The 24,804-nt window shown below is 40.7% G+C and overlaps 1 protein-coding gene across 1 annotated transcript in view; it reads left to right on the top strand.

The window, feature by feature from the left end:
* The window catches only part of fer1l6 (fer-1 like family member 6), a 152,471-nt gene that overhangs the window by 49,121 nt on the left and 78,546 nt on the right, over nt 1–24,804 (top strand). The window contains exons 13-20 of the mRNA XM_043688527.2: nt 254–431; nt 5,239–5,359; nt 6,964–7,064; nt 11,546–11,636; nt 16,508–16,624; nt 18,284–18,436; nt 22,240–22,423; nt 24,495–24,619. Coding sequence (XP_043544462.2) covers nt 254–431; nt 5,239–5,359; nt 6,964–7,064; nt 11,546–11,636; nt 16,508–16,624; nt 18,284–18,436; nt 22,240–22,423; nt 24,495–24,619 — 1,070 coding nt within the window. The remainder of the gene's footprint in view (nt 1–253; nt 432–5,238; nt 5,360–6,963; nt 7,065–11,545; nt 11,637–16,507; nt 16,625–18,283; nt 18,437–22,239; nt 22,424–24,494; nt 24,620–24,804) is intronic.

Genomic DNA, 24,804 nt, shown 5'->3' with positions numbered 1-24,804 from the left:
CCTGTAATAGTCATAAATTCCAATGCAAAGAAAAAACTAGAGAAAATCTGTGGGCAGATAAAAGTGACGAGTACTGGTCATTTGCCATTGACAACAAAACGTGGGCCAATACATTTACGAAGTAGAAGTGTAAAGGCAGCTGCAATCGTCTCTCTTTCTACCAATAGGAGGAGGTACTGCTAAGATGTACATTAATGGCTTAGAAGGAAAGATGTGCAAATGGGAAGTTTCATCTTTCATTTCCTCTTTGCAGGGAATTATGGAAATACCATAGATGGAGTTGTTCCAGCCAGTCCAACCAAAAGACGACCACCAGAAGTGAATGAGGGTGAAACTGTATCTCTGTTGTATGGCAGGGGACTGGGTGATATGTCCCAGTCCAACAAGTCAATGAGCACCCCTGAGAAACCATTACTAACTGAAGGCAACAGGTGGAATTCAATATCTATTCATTTTCTTTTCAGTCACATTGTGTGGGTGTCATTAGCTAGGCATTTTTTACTCATTCATACTTGTTCTTGGTGTTGGTGAGCTGACTTCTGGAACCACTGCAGCCCATGTAATGCAGGTATACCCACTGTGATGTTTGATAGGAACTTCCAGGATTTTGACTCAGCATCCGTGAAGGAAAAATGATAAAGCTCCAAGTCAGAATGAAATATCATTTTGAGGGAAAGCTACTTCCATGAATCTGCTGCCCTTGTCCTTCTAGGTGGTAGGGGTTGCAGGCTTGGAGGTTGCTGTTGAAGGAACCTTGGTGAGTCACTGCAACTTAACTTGTATATAATGCACACTGCTGCCACTGCATTGGTGGCAGAGAGAGTGCTAGATTGCTGACAGCTTGCCAATCAAGTGAACTGCTTTCTCCTGAATGGTGCTGAATTTCTTGACTGATTTTGGAGCTACATTTATCCAGGCGAGTGATGAGTTTTCCATCACACACCTGATTTGTACCTTGCAGATGCAAAGAGATTTTAGAGAGTCAGGATATGAACTACCCATGCCAAAATCTCTAGCTTTTGACCCGGTTTTGAAGCCACATTATTTATTTACATGAATCCAGTTCAGTTTCTGGACAGTGGTAACCCACAGGTTGTTGATAGTGGAGAATTCAAAGTTGCCAAAGGATGATGGTCCAACTCTCACTTGTTGGAGTTGATCATGTGTGATGCAAATGTTACTTGCCACTTATCAGCCTAAGCCTGGGTATTAACTGAATTTTGGTACATTTGGGCATTTGGACAAGTATACTTTACTACGTGAGGTATCATCAATGGTATTGACCATTTGCAACCTTCAGAAAAATCTCTGTTCTAGCCTAATATTGGAAGAAAAATGGTGGGGCTCCAATGAGGAACTCCTGCAGTGATGTTCTGTGTCTGAAATGATTGGCCTCCAACAATCACAACCATCCTCCTATGTGTCAGGTATGACTCCAACCAGCAGAGAATGATTCCCATTGACTCCAGATTAGTTTAGCTTCTCAATGCCATGACTTATATCACAGAATTTCTACAGTGTGAAAACAGCCCCTTCAGTCCAACAATTCCACACTGACCCTCCAAAGAGTAACCCATCCAGACCCATTCCCCTACCCTACATTTACCCCGGACCTCTGAACCTAACCTATATATCCCTGAACACAATGGGCAATTTAGCATGGCCAACTCACCTAACCTGCACATCTTTGGATTGTGGAAGGAAACTGGAGAAAACGCACATTGACACAGAGAAAATGTGCAAACTCCACATAGACAGTCGCTTGAGGTTGGAATCAAACCTGGGGCCCTGGCGCTTTGAGGCAGCAGTGCTAACCACTGAGCCACTGTGCTGCCCCATCAAATAGGGCTTTGATGCTAAGAGCTGTCATTCTAATCTTACCTTTGGAATTCTGCTCTTTTGTCCACATTTGGACCAAAGGTTTAATGAGGCCAATAGCAGAGTGCTTGTGAGCAGCATGTTTTACAGCACTTTTGATGGCGTTCAGTGAGTTTTTTATTTGTCTGCTTGCATCAGTGACTAAATGTGGCAGGACTAAAGAGCTTAGATTTGATCAGTTGGTTATGGAATTGCTTAGTCGGGAGTGTGGTGCTGGAAAGGCACAGCAGATCAGGCAGCATCAGAGGAGCAGGAGAATCGACGTTTCGGGCAAAAACCCTTCATCAGGAATTGCTTAGCCTTGTCTATCACTTGCTACTTTCACTGCTTAGCATGCAAGTGGCCTTGTGTTTATTTCTTCACCATGTTGACACCTCATTTTGAAGTTTTCCTTTTGTTGTTTTTGACGTGTCTTCCTGCACTCCTTAGTGGATAGGGTTGATACCCAGGCTTGAAGTTAATGCTAGAGTGGTTGATACGCCAGGTTATGAGTTTACAGTTTACAGTTGAATACAGTTCAGGTGCTACAGATGGCTGACAGCATCTCATGGCTACCCAGTTTTGAGTTGCTAGATCTGATTGAAATTTGTCCTATTTAGCATGGTGGTAGTGTCACACAACATCATGAAGAGCATCATCTTTCAAATAAGGAAGGTATTTTGTCTTCACAGGTTTGTAAGGTGGTCTCTCCTACCAAAAACAATCCTGGACAAACATATCTGTGACAGGTAGATAAGTGAAGACAAGTTCAATAGTTTATTTTTCCCTCTTGTTGGCTTCCTCTCTACATGCTGCAAACCCAATCTGGCAGGTAAGTTCTTTCGGACTTCAGCAGTGATGCTTCTGAGCCGTTTTTAGTGATGAAGTTTGGAGTGCCCCAACCAGAGTCAATTCTGTGACCCTGTTAGCCTTGGTGCTTCTTCTAATTGGTATTCAACATGAAGGAGTACTGATTCATCACCCAAGGTAAGGGCAGTAGCTAGTCATTAGCAGGAGGTTTCCTTCTTTGTCTTTGACTTAATGCCTTTTACCAAAATCATATGTGATAAAACTGAAAAGTAAATGATATTGTTCACTCCCAGACAAAAACTCTTGATTTTGTAAACAAGTGTTGGTTGAGAAAACATTTATTGCACCCATCTGTGTGCTGCATCCTCAGATTATGCAAGTCAAAGTCAACTGACTGAAGGTGCAACTTCAGTGCTAGCTGCTTTTTTGTATAGTTGATTTGTGTGGCAGGAAATGGGTAAAATTATGTGAGACGAGTTCCACGAAACTGTAAAGACTAACCACTTAAACCAAAGTTAAAAATCACACAACACCAGGTTATAGTCCAACAGGTTTAATTGGAAGCACACTAGCTTTCGGAGCGACGCTCCTTCATCAGGTGATTGCCGCTCCGAAAGCTAGTGTGCTTCCAATTAAACCTGTTGGACTATAACCTGGTGTTGTGTGATTTTTAACTTTGTACACCCCAGTCCAACACCAGCATCTCCAAATCACTTAAACCAAAGTCTTGATGGGAGATTGTCAAACTAGCCTCCTTATGGGCTGGCTTCAAAACCAAAACTCCAGTTCCAAAATTCTACTTTCTGTGCAGTCCCACCATTGTATTTACATTTCAAATGCCAACAACAGGTTTATGCCAATGGTAATCCCAGAGCATTGAAATTCCATCCTCCTTCACCAAACGAGCTCAGCCAAGTGTTTGTGATCAGCAGTTAGCATAATGCTATGCTGGTTACAATGGGACACCTGAGATACTGATAAATTGTCTATACTATTGTGAGCATGGTGAATGTGCTAATGGACACAAATTCTTGTCGAACAATGACCCACTTAAATCTTTAATGCAAACATATGGAAATGATGGATGTTAGGTCAAGTAGCTCAAACCTATCCTATGCAGTCACATCATAACTAAATATCATGATCCTATTAATCTCACTAATTAAAATACGATGGAGGACAGACAGTCAACAATTTCAAAGAGAAATTCGATAATGAACAGTTAAGGGAAATAAACTTACAGAGATAAGTGAAAAGAGCATCAGGCTGCGACTGACAACATTGTCCTGTAAAATGCTAGCAAGACTTTGATAGAGTAAATGGTCCCCCTGTGCCATAATGACTTTGAATTTATGGTTCTCAATTCCTGGAACTAGTACAAAAATAAATGAAATTTAAAACTGAAGCAAATTCAGAGGAAAAGCATTCTAGGAAAGTGTTCTCCAACTTCTGAAAGCAATTAGAATGATTTTGGAAGATCACAGTGGCCCTAAGGCACATCCATCAATATCCAGCCACCAAAACCCAGCCATCAATTCCTGCCACCAATATGCTGTCCCCAAATCTCCAATATGGCAGGCACCAAATACTCAGCATGATTGCTTTTTAATATGGATTACAAAATATAATGTGAAGTATTTCTAATGCTAAACTCTTGCTACTTCAAAATCTCTTGACTGACACCCAATCCTCTCTACTATATAAACTTTATCTCATTCAAAACACTGCCAATTGTATTTTAACGTGCACTAAATTCTGTTCAACCATCACCACTACCCTAGATGATCTGTATTAAGTCCAAGTCACCCAATGGATTGTGTTGAAATCCTCCTCATGCTGTTGCTCCTCCATTTCCCTAACCTCTCCAGTACTATAAATCCCACTCCCCAAACATTCCATTCCTCTGCTTCTGGCCTCTTGTGTCTCCCTCCTTTAGCCCCACCAATGGCTTCACTCATTTAAACACTCAATGCTGAAGGTGCCATCTCCCTTACATCCCTCCTTTCTTAAAAACCATCTTTGACCAAATTTAGGTCATCTCCCAAATACATTCTTCTATGGCTTGACATCTATTTTGTCTGATTTGCCTCACTGTGTATGCTTTTGAATTTATTTTACAGGGATAGCAGCAACTTGCATTTGTGTACTTGCCTTTAACACAGTAAAATGTGTCAGGGCGCTTCCCAGGGGCATCATCGCCTGAGGAGAAATTCAGACTGGTGTCAAAAAGCTTGGTCAAAGAGGTTGGCTTTAAGGAGTGTCTCAAAAGGAGAATTGGGTGTGGGGGAGGAATTTCAGAGTTTAAGGCCTGGCCAATGGTGGTATGATGAAAATTAAGGAAGAATTGGAACTGAAGAAGGGCAGAGAATTCCAATGATAACTCTGTAAACACAAGTTTTTCTGTTTCTGTTAATCCAGACAAGGAGACCATGTGGAAAATAGGGCCAACACTTAACTTTTAGCTTTGACTCTCCTCGTCCTCAGTCTCCCTGAAATCTTTGTCTCAAATAGTAAAACACAAGTAACAAATGTGCTAACTGATCCTAACTGGGTTCCTTCTTTTGTTTGCAGATGTTACTACTATTTGCCATTTAATAACAAGAAACCTTGCATGTATGTCAAGAGTCACTGGGAGGACCAAATCTTTCGACTGCACAGTTCTAACGTCCTGGACAAAATTGCTGACAGGCTTGTTCGTGTTTTTTGAAAACTATCTAATAATTAATTTCTTCCATCTTCACTGATCTTGTTGACTTTCTCTCTGACCCTCTCTCAATAATTCGTCTGTCCAAATGGATCAACCTTTTCTCCTTTCCACATAGCAGTGATCTTCTCCGCTCTCCTGGGGTAAATTTAAATCCTAGGTCATGTGAAAAGTTAATGCTTTGAAAGTTTCTCATCCAACCTCAGCCACCTCAAATCTGCGCTCTCTTCTGCTACAAAGGTAGAGAGGGAGGTGTGTGATTGAACAAGAGTCACTCTCAGCTGGCATCTTGCTCAGTTTGAGCTTTTGAAAGAAGCTGCTAAAAGGAAGGTTGGTGGGTGGAATGGGACACTGGGGCTAGGATTGTGTCCATAAGATACAGACCTGTTTGTGAACCATGAGGAACAGGAATTCCTCCTGACTTCACAAACCAGCCAACATCCTGCTCCAAGATTCTAACTTCCCCTAATACCCTCCTCTCCATTGTCATCTTGGAATCTTGATGTGCCCCCCACCATATTATATTCCTCATCCTTCTTCCCCCCATTTCAATCTGTCCCTACACTGACTGAGACATTGACCCAACTACCACTCATCCAACTACTACCAACTCTCCTCCTGCACAACTGCAAGAAACACCCTTCCCTCAATTCCTCCCACCTGGGAGATGGGCATAAAAGGTGGTTAAAATGTCAAAAGTCTGAAACCCAATACCAACTTGTTTCAAATCTTTTTATTTCCAGTTTTAATTAGGGTCAATTGTGGTGATGAGGGCATTGACATGGGGTTTGGATGACTAACTGTGCCTGGAAGGGCAGGTCAGTTATTTCAATATGCTACTTTTAAGCAGCTGTGATTTCCCCAGTGATTTGTAACTGAAATGAGTGTGGGATTGGATCCAGTAAATATCTTTGCTAGCATTGCTTGTGGGCCCAGCGAGCAGGAGTGCCTAATATCCCTATCTCTCATGATCTCTTCAACACCTACCTATGATCTTCCTCTTCCTCCCTTCTTTACCCTATCCTTCCAGTTTGACCTTTCCACTCATCAGCCGCTCAACCTGGCTGGTTGACTGTGGACCAGGCAGAATGATCAATTTAAATAGGATCCCACCATTAACTTTACCACAATCTCTGCATTATCAAAGCTTCTGGCTTCCACAACACTCCTTTTCCAACACTACAATCGCTCTATCACTGCCTTGATCTTTGCTGACATCCATGAAACAGACCACAATTTTTACTGTCAAGCAGAAATCGATATCTGTATTACTGGGGAACTGAATGTTAATTGGTTATCGACTCAGGTGGTTGGCCAACTATAATGAATTGTGTATTTGCTTCTCTACAGAATCCATATCATCTGCATGAGGCATATGTATATGTCAGAGCCTTTTGTGTACACTGTGCAGTTAGATCCCAAGTGTGAAAGTGGATGTGATATATGTAATCATTCACTGAAGTTTAAGTATCAGTGGCACACTTGGCAATGATTATTTAAGAGGCAAACTGCTTACAATATAGTGGGCCTAACCCCACAAAAAAGACGAAGGAGCTTGACAGTTTTATCCATTATCTCAACTTCTTATTTAGGAAGAAGATTTGGAAGAAATCAAAGAATGCATGAAGGTTTCTGATTCTAGAGTCAATAAGAAGATGAAAGCTATTCTATGGGAATTTATAGTCAGATGCAGGTAAAATACTCAAAATGACTCTGATATATCAACTGAGAACGCATACAGGAATAATACTAACACAATACCCAAATGCCTTTCCATTTTCAAATTTAGAACATATAACATAAACAGTACAGAACTACAGGCCCTTCGGCCCATGATGTTGTGTCAAAATGACACCAAATTAAACTAATCCCTTCTGCCTGCCTTTGGTCCGTACCCCTCCATGCTTTGCATATTCATGTGCTTATCTAAAATCTCCTTAAATGCCCCTATCGTAACTGCATTCACCACCACCTGTGGCAGTGCATTCCAGACCCCTACTACTTCCTGTGTAAAAGACTTGCCCCTCACATCTCCTTTGAACTTTCCCCCTCACACCTTAAATGCATACCCCCAGTTTCAGACATTTCAACTCTGGAAAAAAGATTCTGTCAACCCTATATATGCATGTCATAATCTTATAGACTTCTCTTAAGTCTCCCTCAGAATCCGCTGCTCCAGAGAAAACAATCCGAGTTTTTCTAGCCACTCCTTATAACTCATCTCCTCTAATCCAGGCAGCATCCTGGTAAACCTTTTCTTCACTCTCTTCAATTCCTCCACATCCTTCCTGTAATGAGGCGACCAGAATTGAATGCAATTTACATTTCATTCCTTTAGCTATAGAGTACAAACATATTTCAAGGATGCTTGCAGCAATTTATTTTTACATTGATTTTTTTTGGAATTCATGTTTCTATTTATAACTTTTACATTTTATGGTTAAGTCTCTGCTAGATTGCGATGCATTTTATTGCTCCACTTGTAGATTTTAATTCCTGGCATGTTTTGCCTGTTTAAATAATGTTGCTCTACTCTATACTTGAGGACCATATATATTCAGTACTTGACTGAATAATCTTTAAACAAAGGGTTTAAAACAAATAGATAATCCAAAGATACTTACACTAACACAGAAAATGTCACGAGTCAACAACGAATTTAGATTAGAAAAGCAAGATTAGAATTAAGAAGAATAAATTGGTGACCAAAAAACAAGAAATGCCAAAGGACTGGATTTTTAAGAATTCATGGATGTAGATGTCACTGGCTGAACCAGTAATTATTGCCGATCCCTAGTTGTCACAGAGAAGCTTGTGGTGAGCTGCCTTCTTGAACAGATGCAGGCCATGTGCTGTAGGCAAACTCACAATGTTGTTAGGAAGGAAATTCCAGGATTTTGGCTCAGTAACACTAAAGTAATAGCAACATATTTACGAGTTAGTGAGTAGCTTGGAGAGAACTTGCAGTCAGTGGTGCTCCCATGTATCTACTGCCTTTGTCCTAGTAGATGATAGTAGTTGGGGGTTTGGAAGGTATTGTTTACGGAACCTTGGTGAATTGTATCTTGTAGATGGTATTCACTACTCTTACTGAACAGTGAGTGAGTGAATATTTGTTAATGTGGTGCCAATCAAGTGGGGTGATTTATTCTGGATATTGTCAAAAAACATAGAAACATTGAAAAAGAGAAACTAGGAGCAGGAGTAGGCCAATTGGCCTTTTGAGCCTGCTCTGCCTATCAAATGATTTTTGGTGATCCTCTATCTCAATGTCATATTCCCACTTTCTCCTCATATCCTTTGATGCATTGAAAGTCTGAAAAAAAATTTCTCAATTCCTGAGAATATTCAATAATTTGATCTCTACAACCTTCTCTGGTAGAGAGTTACACAGGTTCACTATCCTTTGAGTGAAGAAATGTTTCCATATCACAATTCTAAATGGTTTATTCTGCGTCCTGAGACTGTGTCCACTGTTTATAGACTCCACAACCAGGCAAAATCTCCTCCTTACAACTAGTCTGTCAGCCATGTTAGAATTTTATACCTTTCAATCAGGTCCTTTCTGTCCCTTCTGAGCTCTTGTTGTACTCTTGTACACCAAATAATGAAAGTAGACTAGCAATTGCAATAAAAAATTAGGAAGGCAAATGATCTATTGGCTTTCATTGCACGAAGACTTGAGTTCAGAAGTAAGGATGTCATTCTTCAGTTCTATCAGCCCAGTCAAACTAATGTCTCCTCAAAGGATAGTCCAACTATCCCCAGTATCAGTTTGGTGGATCTCCTCTGCACTCTCTCAATGGAAAATATATCCTCAGGTAGGAAAACAAAACCAGCATACAATACTCTCGGTGATAGTTACACCAAGGCCCTGCATTAAGGTCTTTGCAAGGGTTATGCTCATGGAATCACCTTATTGGAACTTAAATGACTCTGAATAAACACCTCAGGCCTTAAACTGTACTTCATTCTGTATATTCACTCACTGGATGTGACATCACTGGTAAGGCCCGCATTAATCACCCAACCCTAATTGCCCTGGAACTGAATGGATTGCTTGACTATTTCAGAGGGCAGTTAACAGTCAACTACAATAGTGTGTATCTAGAATGAAAGATAATATCAGATTTCCTTTCTTAAATGACTGGATTGGTTCATTCAATAATCGATGATAGTTTCATGATCATCATTACTGAGATTAGGTTACATGTCCAGATTTTATTCATTGAATTCAAATTCCACCAGCGCCACATTCTAACTCTCCTTTGCTGCATGAACGCTATGAATTCAAGAGTAGGTCATAGGCTGGGTAATTTGCAGTGAGGAACTCAATTCCTGACTTAAAGTCTTTTTCACCATGGACAAAGCTCAGTTTAGGAATGTGGTGGAGTATTGTCCACTGGCCTTTGTTGCTCCAGCTGTACTCAAGAAGCACAACACTAATCTGGACAAGCAACCTACTTGATTGGTTTCCCATTCAACATTTCCTTCCTTATCTCGACAGTGTGTACCATCGACAAGATGTACTGCAGCAACTCATCAAGGCTCCTTCAGCAGGACTTCCCAAACCTACAGCCTCTAATGTCTAAGTGAACAAGGATAGCAGGCATATGGGAATACCACTGCTTACAATTTGCTGTCCTATTCTTACATACTATCCTGACTGTCATTATTCCTTCATTGTTGCTGAATCAAAATTCTGAAACTCTACCCTAAGAACATTGCAGATATATTTTCAACAGATGTACTAGTGTGATCAAGAAAGGACTTATCATTAACTTCTCAAAGGCAATTAGGAATCTCATGAAATAGATTTTGGAAATATCCAGTTAAGTTTCTATTCACTTATAAGCTAAAGGATATTCATGTAGGGGAATTGATTGCAGTAAAGCTATTAAATATCAAGAGAAGGTGGTTAGAATTGCTCTTGTTGAAGATAGTCATTCACTAGCATTTATGCTGCATATGTATATAGTACATGAGATTTATCACCTGAAGCCTGAATGATGTCCAAACTTTGCTACATGCAGATATCAGCTGCTTTAGTATCTGAGGAGTTGTGAATAGTGCTGAACATTATGCAGTTATTAGTGGTTTTTCACAGTTCTGATCTTTAAATAGGAATGTCATTGAAGCAGTTGAGGATGTTTGTGCCGAGCACACCAGCCTGAGGAACTCCTGCAGAGATGTCTTGGAGCTGATTGCCTTCCAACGACCACACGCAATCTCCCTTTGTATAAGAGTGACTCCAACCAATGGGAAGTCTTCTTCCTCGTTTTCGTTGACCAGTTTTGTTAGGGGTCCTTGGTGCCACACTCAGTCAAATTCTGTCTTGGTTTCAAAGACAGTCACTCTCGTCACACCGCTGGAGTTCAACTGTTTTGTTCATGTTTAGCCCAAGGCTTTGTACTGAAGCCAAGTGGCTCGTTTGAAACTGAGCTCAGCATCAGTGGATACATTGTCGGTCACTGTCTGATGCCTTATAGCAATGTGGACAACACTCCCGTCAGGAAAAAGTGAGGACTACAGATGCTGGAGATCAGAGCTGAAAAATGTGTTGCTGGAAAAGCACAGCAGGTCAGGTAGCATCCAAGGAGCAGAAGAAGGGCTTATGCCCGAAATGTCGACTCTCCTGCTCCTTGGATGCTGCCTGACCTGCTGCGCTTTTCCAGCAACACATTTTTCAACACTCCCGTCACACTAGTGAGAATTAAAAATAGGCTTATGGGGTAGTAATCAATCAAATTATAGCTTTTTATGGATAAGGCATGCTTGGGCATTTTTTTCAGTTTGTCAGGTAGGTACCAATGCTATTTATGTACAATAATAGCTGTCTAGAGGCAGAGCTTCTGTGGTTCTATGATCTAGAATTGTAGTCAATTCATCTCATACTTTCAGTCAGAACATGATTCAGAGGCTTCCCATCATGCCACTGAATAATGATCAGGAGTGAAGGATAAATGGGGTGATTTTGACTTTCTTCAGGTGCTGAGAAGAATTGCAGGATGATAAGAAGCAAATTATTTATTTACGACAATTCTTCAAAGTTTTTTGTTAACTATAGCCAGTTGGTGGGACTTTCCCTTGAAGTTCAGCGCTAGCAATGAACTATTGCCTTTTACTGTGAAAGAGCCACCACTTATCTAATAGCTCAATGGACTTGTATTCCAGAAATTTTGCCAGCTTTACTGAAAAGGAAATGGAAGGTGTTGAACAAACGGCGCTTGACAAGAAACGCTTCAGTACCAGCAGGATGGAACTGGTAGGACACTGACTGAACAGAATGTGTATAAAGGCTGTGATCTCAATGCTGCTGCTGCTCAGCCACTGAAAATCAGGCAAAAACCAAATTGGGTGTAACATTGGAGTTTGTGCTGGACTTCTGCAGAAGTGAGCAGCTCCAAAGAAATATTTTGGTGTGTTTGGCCGTTAAGACATGATGCGTCTTATAACTGTTAAAGTACAGAGCAGCTAAAAGACAATTGCACATGTAAATTCCCATCACCTTCTTCTAGCCATCTTTCCATAATTAATTCCTGATGAAATAGATTCCTTGAGGTTTACTGTGGGGTAAAGAAAAGTAGTGGGGGGATTTTAACTGTTAAGTGCCTGACTGACAGACAGCACTGACAGCTCGCCTTATCCTTTAGAGCATGAAGGCCAAAACCTTTGGCCTCAGAGAGTTGGAGTTGGGGAGTTAGTGGCCTGATGCAGCTTGCTGGACTGGAGCCAGCACAAGGTCAGTGAGTCTGTTGGCAGGTGGCCAGCAGAAAGGTCATTTCTGGGCGTAGGGGGATTTGCCATTAGAGGAAGCAAGAAAGTAAATACAGGGTGGCAGCAACTAGTATTTTTTTGAGACATCCAAGTGCTTTGTTTCCTAATTCAACTATTGACCAAAGATTTGAATTGCAATTTTTTAAGAATATTCCTTAAAAAAGAGGGATGAAATGTTTCATCTTGTGTTAACAACAAATTTAATATTAACATTCGAGTTTGCAGTGTGGTGTTCTTGTGTGATATGGAAACAACATGTATTAATACACAGAGCTTGTTCTTTGCATCAGAAAGAATGTGTACATTCATTGTGTTGTTTCAACTGAACCTAATAGTTAACAGCCTCTGGCCCAGGGGAATGCATCAAAGCCAACCTATTTGATTTAAGTTTAAACAAAGCTTAACAGTTAATTGTTAGTCATCACCCAACTGATATATTGTCTATGGCAATGCCCTGACCAAGTAGAGTCCACTTGCCAAGCAATCAGCACTCTCTTCTCACACAGTATACTTTGTAATTTAGAAGATGCTGGAAAATCTCAGCAGGTCTGGCAGCATCTGTAAAGAGAGAAAAGAGCTGATGTTTCGAGTCTAACTGACCTTTGTCAAAGCTGGTCACTGAGGAAGGAAATATGGCTGCGGAAGCGAGTCTTAGCTTGTCTAACACTGAGAGAGAAAAGGAGAGCAGTGAAGGTGGACAGGGGGAGAGAGACAAACGAAAATCCTGTCAGAGAGAAGAGCAGTACTTCTTCAAGGCAGGCATTCCTGGAAGAGAGGTGGCAGTGGGTTAAACACTGGATAAAAGCAAATTTCTGCGGATGCTGGAATCTGAAACCAAAAGAGAAAATTTGACAAAGGGTCAGTTAGACTCGAAATGTCAGCTCTTTTCTCTCCTTACAGATGCTGCCAGACCTGCTGAGATTTTCCAGCATTTTCTCTTTTGGTTTCAGATTCCAGCATCTGCAGTAATTTGCTTTTACACTTTGTAATTTACTTTGGTAATTCTTGTGAAATGTGCTGATGAGTACAAGACAAAAATCTGGGACAAAATGTGTCTTTTTTTTTTAGCAATAATCAAGGTCTTTAGTATCTGATGGCAATTTGTAAAAACAAAATACAACTTATATTAATAATAGACCCAATCCTGAAATTTAAAGGAATCCTGGACAATCAGCACATTCTCTATTTTGGGCGTTCTAACATAAATTTGGATCATTATTTAAATTCAGAATTAACCAAAGGCCAATGAAATAGAGCATCAAAAAATTGCCCCCTCTTGGCACAATGAAGAAATAATTTTTAACTTCTCTTTTTGAGAGCTTTATAGTGAAAATTGTTAGGTTCAGGCTTTATTCAGGTCTGTCCTGAACTGACACCTGTGTCCTTTTATAGGCGGGGCTGCCTGTTCTGGTTTCTGAAAGTACCATCACATCAGCTCACAATCCTGTGTCCACAGTCCAGCTATTGCTCATACATCTCCCCATGCTCCACCTTCCCACATTGATCAAACAAGCAACCCATCAGTGGCCCGATTGAATAAATCATGACTACCAGTTCAACCACTTTCTTCTCAGCCCTGTACAGTAAAAGAATGTTTGCAAAGAAAACTTTAAAAATGTACCATTCTTTTAATGCCTGATAATTTTTTTCTCCTATAGAAGAGTTCAGGGAAGATTCATGTTTAATTTCTGTAGTCTCCTGCACTATGCCCTATTTTTTATGTTTGTAAAAGGTACTTACTTCCCAAAACATGCAGGAGCTTTTAAACATGGCAAGTGCCAATATACGATGAGGATTGGCATACTGCAGCTATTCTGTTGTTGTTAGATTCAATTTAGTACTAACCAGACCAAACTAAAATGGTCTAAAGTTAAAATTGCTTCCAAAAGAAAATAATATCAAATTGGCTGACTAATAGAAAGTAGGATATGCACAGCTGATTCCAAACTCTTATGCAGCCTCTGTAAGCAATATAGCATACTTCAAATGCCTAATACATTTCGCTTCATTTTATTAGTTTCCAACATGAACATGAAGTTCATGATTTGGAGCTTTAATATTGCAATTTTTGATTGCATTTTGTATTTTGACAGGTTTTTATTTTTTGCAATACTGTAACTCTTAAGGAGTGAGGAAGTCTTGTAGCCTAGTGGCTTCTGCCTTTGAGCATCTAGCTTCAAGTGCCACTCCAGGACTTGATGGTCAAGAATGTGCATTTGCAACATGGCCGAATAGATTCAGGTTCAACTTGTAAATCCTTCCACCACACAGCCAGGTCATGTGGTTATAGAGAGAGCAAGAGAGATTCCTGGTCAGCCATACGATGGAAAGAAAATCACAATCTCTACCATCACTATCCAGAATCGCAGTTGGTGATAAGCATATAAAATTTGTCAAAGTAACTTGGACTCTTTGGAGGACAGGTGGCGAACAGATTGGAGGGCAAAGGATTCAACTCCTGTTCCAGTGGGGTTGGATTTGAAATCTGCCTCCTTACCAAATCCAAAGTGGTGAGGGCTGTGGCATTATGGGTTGGACCTCCATTTGCAGTGAGAAGTGAAGTAGAAAGAGGCAGACTGATACGGAAAATCTTGGAACTGCAAGTTTAAGACAAGAGGAGGGCATGCTATGAAAGAAATGGTTTTTGGATTGCATGAAACAGTAACCATGTAGTTCAAACAGCAGTTCTGCTCCAGGGTTATCACAACATGAGCCTGGAAATATGGTTGGTGTGTTCATGCATTTAGAATAAATGGGTTTAATGCCTCTGCAAATAGTGGATGGAGAAATTTGAGACAAATACATTAAGCATCATATAATTGTGATGCTTAACTACAATTTCCAGATCATAGAGTCATTATGGCACAGAGTGAAACCATTTTGCCCAGCTTGCTGATGATAGTATCTTTTTCATTTAACAAACATAGGGCTAAAGAAATCCAGCTTTCAGAGCATTGTTTAATTTAATGTTGGAAATTGAGTTGAGGAACACTAAACAAACTTCACAAATAAAACAACAAGCTAGATCTAAAATGTCTCCATATGTTGCCCGTGATGAGTATTTTGTCACCTCACTTTGTCTCAATGAAATTGAAGCATGAGTAGGCCATTTAGCTGCTTGAGTTTGATCTGCCCTTAACAAGGTCAGTGCTGATCTCATTATGGCCTTAATTCCATTTTCTTGCTTGCTCCTCAACTCAAAAAATTGCTTTATGCCTTTGCTTGAACTTCGAGCCTTTGACATTGGCTCCTTTATATCATGGATACAGACCAACATATGACACTTATGTGTACAATGCAGAAGGTAACTGAAAACTATGATGCTTTCTCCATCTATGCCCACTGATGTTTAACACTACCAGTGGAAACCATTCATTTGGAATTCTTTCCAGGACATTAAGATTTGCATATTTTTGTTTGAAAGAGAAGTGTAAGTTTTTGCTGAGTAAAACAATAATGTCATTACCGGGAAATAGAAGGTTTGACTAGTCACTCAATAACAGCATCAAGTATAGTCAGATGCAGTTTGATACCAGTCAGATCTAGTCTGCATCAACAGACTGCTCATCTCAAAGAGAAAAAGGACAAGCTGCCATATCATTCTGAGTTTTCCATTTCCCCCACGAGCTATCATTTTTAGTCTGTCTGAATATCTAAATATCTTTTAAAGGCTGCATCCCTCACTTCCTCTGAAAGTTCATTCAACACTCAAGCCATTCTCTGTGTTAAAAAAAAATTCCCTCTCATGTCTTTTTAAAATCTTTCTCCTCTCACCTTAAAAATATACCCTTTAGTCATGAAATCCCCCACCTTAGGGAATAGACACCTGCTGTTCACCTTATCTATACCACTCATGATTTTATAAATTACTATTAAGTCACCTCTCAACCTCCTACACTTCAGTCAAAACAGTCCAAGTCTCTCCTTATAACTCAAATCCTCCATTCCCAGCAACATCCTGGTAAATCTCTTCTGAACCCTCAGTGCAGAAACATTGGTTTGTTTTGCTTGTATTGTCCAATGCCTATAAGGAATTCAGCTGAGACTGTTCAGACCTCTTCCAGGCAGAACACTACAATTAGCAGAAAGAATTTCCATCAATTTAAACTGAATTCCAGGTTCACATAATCTTTAAGGTGCTTTTTTAAAGTAGGTGAGCACTGCTGGACTATAGAGGAGAAAGTCAAAAACTCCAGATCCCTTCTCCAGATTGTTGAGTGACATGTATGCCTGCAGATACATGTTTTAGTGTAACCTGCTGACAGAAAACTAGAAACGAAGAAAGAAAACATTGTTTGGTGAACCATCAAAGTCAGCTTTCACAGTCATGACCTTGCTCAATCTTTCTTTGTATTCCAGGAACTGATAAGCAATGAAGCAAGGGCAATGATTCAGGAGAAGAAGAAGATGTCAATGAATGAATGGCTGCGTGAAATTCAGAACTGGATGCAAAAATTACGATTTCTTGCAGATGAGGTACAGTGCAGTCAAGAATAGAAAGGAATATTTCACTGTAATTAAACATTAGTTTGTCAATCTGGTAAAGGAATCTAAAGATGAGGCAGCAACTTTCTCTGTGTTAACATTCATATTGTTTGTTTTTTGCCTAATCACTTCAGGAACCATCTCCATTTATCTATGAGTGTGTTTCAAGAAGGCTTTAACTCAACACTGGATAGAATTATGGACATGTGGGGTCCAGTCACAGAGCTTCAATGCAGACCAGTCATATATATATATAATTGCCATAGAAAAAGGGCAGCATAGAAAGAGCTGATTCGGCCCATCATGCTGATGCTAGATCTTTGAAAGAGTTTGTTCAATTAGTCCCATTCTCCATTCCCTCATCCACCTGTCCTTTCTCAATAGTCCCGTATTTTTCCCCACTTAATTTATTTTTGTTCATTCACGGCATTAAGGCAAGCTAGGCCAACATTTATTGCCCATCCCTAACTGAGTCAACTACATCACTGTGCATCTGGAATCAAATGTAGGCCACATGAGGTAAGGATGGCAGTTTCCTTCCCTGAGGGACAGTAATGAACCAGGTGGGCTTTTCCAACAATTGGCAATGGATTCACAGTTATTATTAGACTCTTAATTCCAGATTTTTATTGAATTGTAATTCCACCATCTGCAATGGCAGGATTTGAATTCAGGTTCCCAGAACTTTACCTGTGTATCTGGATTAATAGTCCAGTGATAATATTACAAGGCTCTTCCCGGAGATACTTTCCTCTTAATATCTGTTATTTGTTTTAACAATGTGCATTGTATTTAATTTTACAGCACAGCTTTTAAAGTATTGGGTTACCAGTTGGATGGCAACACAGTGATGCATCAGTATTTTAATACAGTGTTGGAGTTATGTAGGCACATCTGGAAAATTCAGGAGAGTCCTTTAATTCTTGTCTAGCACCTTTAATTTACCATTAACAAGGTTCTTAATGAAGCATGTTGGCTCAGTTTTTAGCACTGCTGCCTCACAGTGCCAGGGACCCAGGTTCGAATCTACCCTTGGGTGGCTGTGTGGAGTTTGTATGTTCTCCCCATGTCTGTGTGGGTTTCTTTGTGAGCTTTGATTTCTGCCCAGAGTTCAAAGATGTGCAGGTTAGGTGGATTCGTCACGGAAAATGCAGGGTTACAGGGACAGGGTGGTTCTGGACGGGATACATTGTTGAGGGTCATTGCGAATTTGATGGGCCAAATGGGCTGCTTACGGACTGGAGGGATTATATGAGTCTAATGGGCTGGCTGCATTGCGAGGGCAGACTATCCTCCCTGCCCCTAACCTATGTTGGTCAAAATACAAATCCATGAGGAACAGGGTTGGGAAACTGGCAGTTTGGTCACTGCTGGTATTTTTGGGCTCCACTTGCTTCCATTCCTGTCCTTTGGCAGGGCCCAAAAAGCTTACTGTTCACATCTGTGATCAATCATCACCTCCTGAACTCTATTGTCTATTCTGAAGAAAGCTCCCAGAACTGAAATGTTAACTCTGTTTCCATCTCTAAAGGTGATGCCTGAAAGGCTGGATTTTTCTGTTTTCATTTCAGATCTCCAGAACTTGTAATATTTTGACTTTTCAGTTAAAAACAAAAGGCTTAGTTATTTTCTCTCTTTCTTTATTTTCAGCCACAACATACTATTCCAGATGTGTTCATTTGGATGCTCAGCGGCAACAAGAGAATTGCATATGCACGGATTCAAGCAAAGGACATCCTGTATTCTAAGAAAAACGATGAGAAGGGGAAAAACTGTGGGATGATCCAGTCTCTATTCCTTAAAGTATTCATTTGTTTTGCTATAGAAATGTTTCAACTTGCATTGCATCTTAAAAGAGAAAGAAAACATAGCCAAATTATTCCTTTGCATTTTCTTGGGCTGTGCATTGTTCTGTTCCACAGGATAGACAGATGGGTATTCTGACTCCAAGTCACAGGCATTTTGCTAAAGCCCATTGGCGTATGATGATCCTTGTGTGTGAGCTGGTATGCCTGATCATCTGTTTTGCCCCTGAGTGTGGGAGGGCGCCTGACATTCACTTAGAGAACAGTTCAGCAGCCCAACCTAGGCCTGCAAGTATAGAAACCCTTATGGATGCTTCTCCACCACAACCACAACTCCCCTTAAGTAGCCTCACCTTCATTGCCTCACTCACACTTCTGAATTCCCTTACCTTCCCTGATTTTGATCAAACCGCCCTTACTGTCCCATTCCCCCAAACATAGAACTTCTAACATTACAGCGCAGTACTTCGGCCCTCAATGTTGCACTGACCTGTGGAACCAATCTGAAGCCCACCTAACCTACAGTATTCCATTCTCATCCTTGTGCCTATCAAATGGCCATTTAAATGCCCTTAAAGTTGGTGAATCGACCACTGTTGCAGACAGTGCGTTCCATGCCCGTACTACTCTCTGAGTAAAGAAACTACCTCTGACATCTGTCTATATCTATCACCCCTCAATTTAAAGCTATGTCTTCTTGTGCTAATCATCATCACTCGAGGAAAAAAACTCTCACTGTCCAACCTATCTAACCCTCTGATTAGCTTATATGTCTCAATTAAGTCGCCTCTCAACCTTCTTCTCTCTAATGAAAACAGCCTCAATTCCCTCAGCCTTTCCTTGTAAGACCTTCCCTCCATACCAGGCAACACCTTAGTAAATCTCCTCTGAACCCTTTTCAAAGCTTCCACATCCTTCCTATAAGACAGTGACCAGAACTGTACGCAATACTCCAAAGAACAAAGAGCAGTGAACATTACAGCACGGGAACAGGTCCTTCAGCCATCCAAGCCTGCGCTGATCCAGATCCTCGATCTAAATCATCTATTTTCTAAGGATCTGTATCCCTCTGCTCCCTGCCCATTCATGTATCTGTCCAGATACATCTTAAATGACACTATCATTCCTGCCCCTACCACCTCTGCTGGCAATGCATTCCAGGCACCCCCCACTCTCTGTGTAAAGAACTTTCCACGCATATCCCCCCCCTAACTTTTCCCCTCTCACTTTGAACTCATGACCCTTAGTAATTGCGTCTTTTGGGAAAAAGTTTCTTGCTATCCACCCTGTCTACATCTCTCATGATTTTGTAAGCCTCAATCAGATTCCCCCCTCAACTGACTTCTTTCCAATGAAAATAATCCTAATCTACTCAACCTCTCCTCATAGCTAGCACCCTCCATACCAGGAAACATCCTGGTGAACCTCCTCTGCATCCTCTCCAAAGCATCCACATCCTTTTGATAGTATGGTGACCAGAACTGTACACAAATGTGGCCAAACCAAAATCTTATATAATTGTAACATGACCTGCCAACTCTTGTACTCAATACCCCCTCCAATGAAGGAAAGCATGCCGTATGCCTCTTGATCACCCTATTGATCTGCATTACCACCTTTAGGGAACAATGGACTTGAGCACCCAGATCTCTCTGTACATCAATTTTCCCCAGGACTTTTCCATTAACTGTATAGTTTGCTCTGGAACTGCATCTTCCAAAATGCATCACCTCGCATTTGTCCAGATTGAACTCCAACTGCCATTTCTTGCCAATTTTCCAATCTATCTATATTCTGCTGTATTCTCTCACAGTCTCCTTCACTATCTGCTACTGTCACTAGTCTTACTTTACCTCTGCAAATTTGCTAATGAGGCAACTTACACCTTTCTCCAAATCATTTATGTATATCACAAACAACAGTGGTTCCCAGCACGGATCACTGTGGGACACTACTGGTCACAGGTCTCCATTTTGAGAAGCTCCCTCCCACTACTACTCTCTGTCTCCTGTTGCCCAACCTGTTCTCTATCTATCCAGCTAGAACACCCTGGACCCCATGCAACTTCACCTTCTTCATCAGCTTACCATGGGGAACCTCAACAAATGTCTTCCTAAAGTGGCTGTACCAGGGTTTTGTACAGGTACAACATTATCTCATCATTCCGAAACTCAATCCCTCTACCAATAAAAGCTAACACACCATATGCCTCCCTCAACCCTTTCACCCTTTTTATCCCCTCTCTTTCCCCAAACACTCTCACGGTGTCCATTAAATAAACAACTCACCAGTGCATTTGGATGTATTTTATCTCATAGGTCTGTCAAAATGAACAAACATAACTTGAATAGCTGTTTAATAAACCACTATTCTATTCAGAAGCTCCAAAGTGTCAAAACAAATAAACTCACTTTTCCTTACTCAGCTAGGAAAACAAACCCTGCTGAGCAGAATCCATTTGAGCTTTCAAAGATCACTAAAAACTCTGTAAAAGCTATGAAACAGGTGGCCAAGCTGTTCTTTCAACATTTAGTGCAAGCTCAAGCATATTTCAATGCTTTAAAACAGTAAATGTAGGAATTTCTTTTGATATATAAAGGGCAAAAGAGAGGCAAAGGTGGACATTGGACCGCTGGATAATGATGCAGGAGAGATATTAGTGGGGAGCAAGGAAATGGCTGAGGAACTGAATAATTACTTTGCATCAGTTTCCACATCTGGCAGAGATTTCCCTGCACATCCAAACACCTCATCTATTGTGTCCGTTGCTCTGAATGTGGTCTCCTCTACACCGGGGAGACAGGACACCAACTCGCGGAACATTTCAGAGAACATCTCTGGGGCACACGCACCTAACAACCCTAGCACCCTGTGGCCGACCACTTCAACTCCCCCTCTCACTCCACCAAGGACATGCAAGTCCTGGGCTTCCTCTACTGCCAGATCCAAGCCACCCGACGTCTGGAGGAAGAATGCCCCATTTTCCGCCTTGGGAACCTCCAACCACATGGCATCAATGTCGATTTCACCAGTTTCCTTATTTCCTCTCCCCCCACCTTATCCCAGATCCAACCCTCCAAATTGGCATCGCCCTCTTGAACTTCGCCCACCTATACATATTGTCAAAGGTGTTGTGTGGATGTGTGTACGGAATGAAAGAGGAGTGGATTAGGGAGTCCTTGAGGAAATGGTCCTTGTGGAAGGCTGACGAGGTAAGGGAGGTGAATATGTGTCTGGTGGTGGCATCCTGCAGGAGGTAACAGAAATGGCCGCTAATGATCCTCTGGATGTGGATGCTGATGGGATGGTAAGTGAGGACAAGGGGGGACCCTATTGCTGTTGTGGGAGGGAAGAGACGGGGTGAGGGCAAACTGTAGAAGCTGGGTTGGACCCAGCTGAGGGCCATGTCAACCATGGTGCAGGGAATTCGTCAGTTGAGAAAGAAGGTAGACATTTCGGAGGCCCCCCTGTTGAAGTTGGAATCATCAGAACAGATGTGACAGAGATACAGGAACTGTGAGAATGCAATGGAGTCTTTACGGGAAGCAGGGTGTGGGAATGCATAGTCAAGGTAACTGCAGGAATCAATAAGTTTGCAGTGGAAAAGGAAACTTCTTTGTTTAATCTGAAACTGAATTCAAACATAAACCCTAAGTATATCAATGCTATTTTGTACCTACTTCCCCCACTCAACGCTGAAGTTATTCAGTTCAGTGAATGTTCTATTTTGATTAGAAGTTGTTGAATGGCTGTTATTTGTGCTTCTTGCAATGTCATTTTTTGACATGAATATCTTTTCAGTTGCCAGGAAATCGTGTTATAGGATGGCCTGTGCAAGCAAAAGTGGATATTAACCTATGGTTAGGTCCAACCAGACACATGGATGCTATTCTGGAAAATCTGCCCAATGAATTTGATCCAGAAATGCCATCAAAAAGTAACACTGCGTATGGGATTTCCCCACCCCTCAGTATTATTTATAAAGGTAGGTGTGACGGATCTTAATTCCAATTCATAACTAATTCTGTATTTAATCTTTTCTGTATTAATGGTGAGATTTTTCCACAACTAGAGTGCAGCCAGTTATTCCCGTTGACATCAAAAGACAATGAAGGAGGTTTTAGACTCTAACATTGTGGAATTTAATGTTGAGTCCTGAAGGCTGCATTGAGCATGTCTTTTCTTCCATGTCTTTTACCCATCCCATGTCATGAGCTTTTTCAGCATAGCTAAACCATTTTCTCCCACTCATAGCCCCAGTTATCATGTATCTAGCATCTTTTCCCTGGTTACCAACAACAATCCCTTTATCCACCTTTTCTCTCTGTTCAGGCTCTGTCTGCACCTATCCATACTTTCTTTCTCCCCTCCAACTCATGTCATTAGCGTAAATACACCTTTTCTATCTTGCTATCACTTCCAAAGCAGAATCAGTGGTCTTAAAAGGTTAATTCTGTTTTATCTCCAAAGATGCTGCCAGACCTGTTGAGTTTCCCCAGCAATTTGTTTTTGTTTGTTTCAGATCGCCAGCATCCAGAGGTCTTTGTTTTACATACAGAGCTTTATTTATATAGCAAATGTGGGTAGATGTATTTTAAGGTATTTTAAATTGTTACCAAAGCAAATTTAATGCAATCTGTAACATATTAGAGTCATAGAGTCTTACAGCATAGAAACAGACCCTTCAGTCTGACGAGTCCATGCTGACCATGTTCCCACACTAACCTAGTTCCCACTTGCCTGCTTTTGGCCTGTATCCCTCCAAGCTTTTCCTATTCACGTACGTAGCTAAATGAATTTTATATGTTGTAACTATACCTGCATCCACCACTTCCACACATGAACCAAACTCTGCGGAAAAGAGTTGCCCCCATGTCCTTCATAAAACTTTCTCCTCTCACTTTAAAAATATACCCCCTAACTTTGAGTCCCCCACCCTAGAGAAAAGACCCTTACTAGTCACCTTATCTATGTCTCTCATGATTTTATAAATCTCTATAAGGTCACCCCACAACCTCCTATGCTCCAGTAAAGAAAGACCCCAGCCTATTCAACCTATTTTTATAATCAAACCCTCCATTTTTTAATGAATTCACAGGTGACAATGGAAGCATTGAGGAGATGCCAACATATTGATATTTTCACTGAGGTGTAGTGATCCATGTTAATGTTGTAGGAACATAAGTTCAAATCCCATCACGGTGGCTGGTGGAATTTAAATTCTGTTAGTAAAATCTGGTGTATGGAACTACTCTCAGTAATGGTGACCGTGACAAATATCTTTGACTTTTTTTAAAAAAAGACATTCTTACCCAGTCTGACCTATATGTAACTCCAGACTCACAGCAATTTAATTGACACTTATTGTTTTTTTGAACATGCATAAAACATCATGCTGTTCAAGGGAAGTTAAGGATGGGCAGCAAATCCTGGCCTTGCTACCAACCATGAAAGGATAACAACGAAAAAATATGCCAAACATAATTTTGTCTGGTTTCTGTTCTTAATATCCTGGTAAATCTTTTCTGAACCCTCTCCAGATTAACAATATCCTTCCTCGAGCACAATGACCAGAATTGCACACAGTACTCTGGAAAAGGTATCATCAACATCCTGTACAACCTCAACATTCTTAACCACCCTGTCCACCTGTGACAAACATTTCAAAGAATTACGTATCTGAACCTGTAGATTTCTCTGTTCTACAACACCACTGAGGGTCCTAATTTTATTGTATGTTATTGCTCTTGTTTGTTTTGCCAAAGTGCAGTACTTCGCATTTTCCAAATTAAAGTTGCTTGGAAAATGTTAACTACTTATGAAAATCTAGCAGACAGCATCTTTCACATAGTCTGCATTTGAAAAGGTTTATGACTCTAGCTCCTGCACACGAAAGAGGAGATGATTACATTAGGTTTAGGCTGTGATTTGATTTCTTTGAACAATGATGATAAGTACTGCTAACAGTGGATTATTACTGAACCAAGTGTTATATTTCTAATCAATGTCTCTGCATCTTTAACATCTTGTGTTTTGAACTTTTTTGGATTGAACAGATCATCACACGTTTCAGCTAAGGTGCCATATGTACCAAGCAAGAGGTCTTCTGGCTGCTGATAATACTGGTCTTTCAGATCCTTTTGCTAAAGTGACATTCATTTCACATTGTCAGACTACTAAGGTAAATAATGAAACACTAACATGATGGGAGGAACTGCAACAATTAGTCATAAATGAAGCTTTCTGATGATCATATTATGCATTTCATTTAGTCCTCTCAGTTTTCCAACATTCTTTTGAGTTGGCAGCCATATGTAATGTTTTGGGTCAGTCAACTGTTCATACAGTTGAATAGCAAAATATTAG

This window comes from Chiloscyllium plagiosum, unplaced genomic scaffold, assembly GCF_037043375.1.
Source record: "Chiloscyllium plagiosum isolate Xiang-an unplaced genomic scaffold, Cpla_swu_hap1 HiC_scaffold_4, whole genome shotgun sequence".
Taxonomy (NCBI): Eukaryota; Metazoa; Chordata; class Chondrichthyes; order Orectolobiformes; family Hemiscylliidae; genus Chiloscyllium; species Chiloscyllium plagiosum.
Note: the sequence above shows the minus strand (reverse complement) of the source record. Positions and strands in the feature narration are given on the sequence as shown.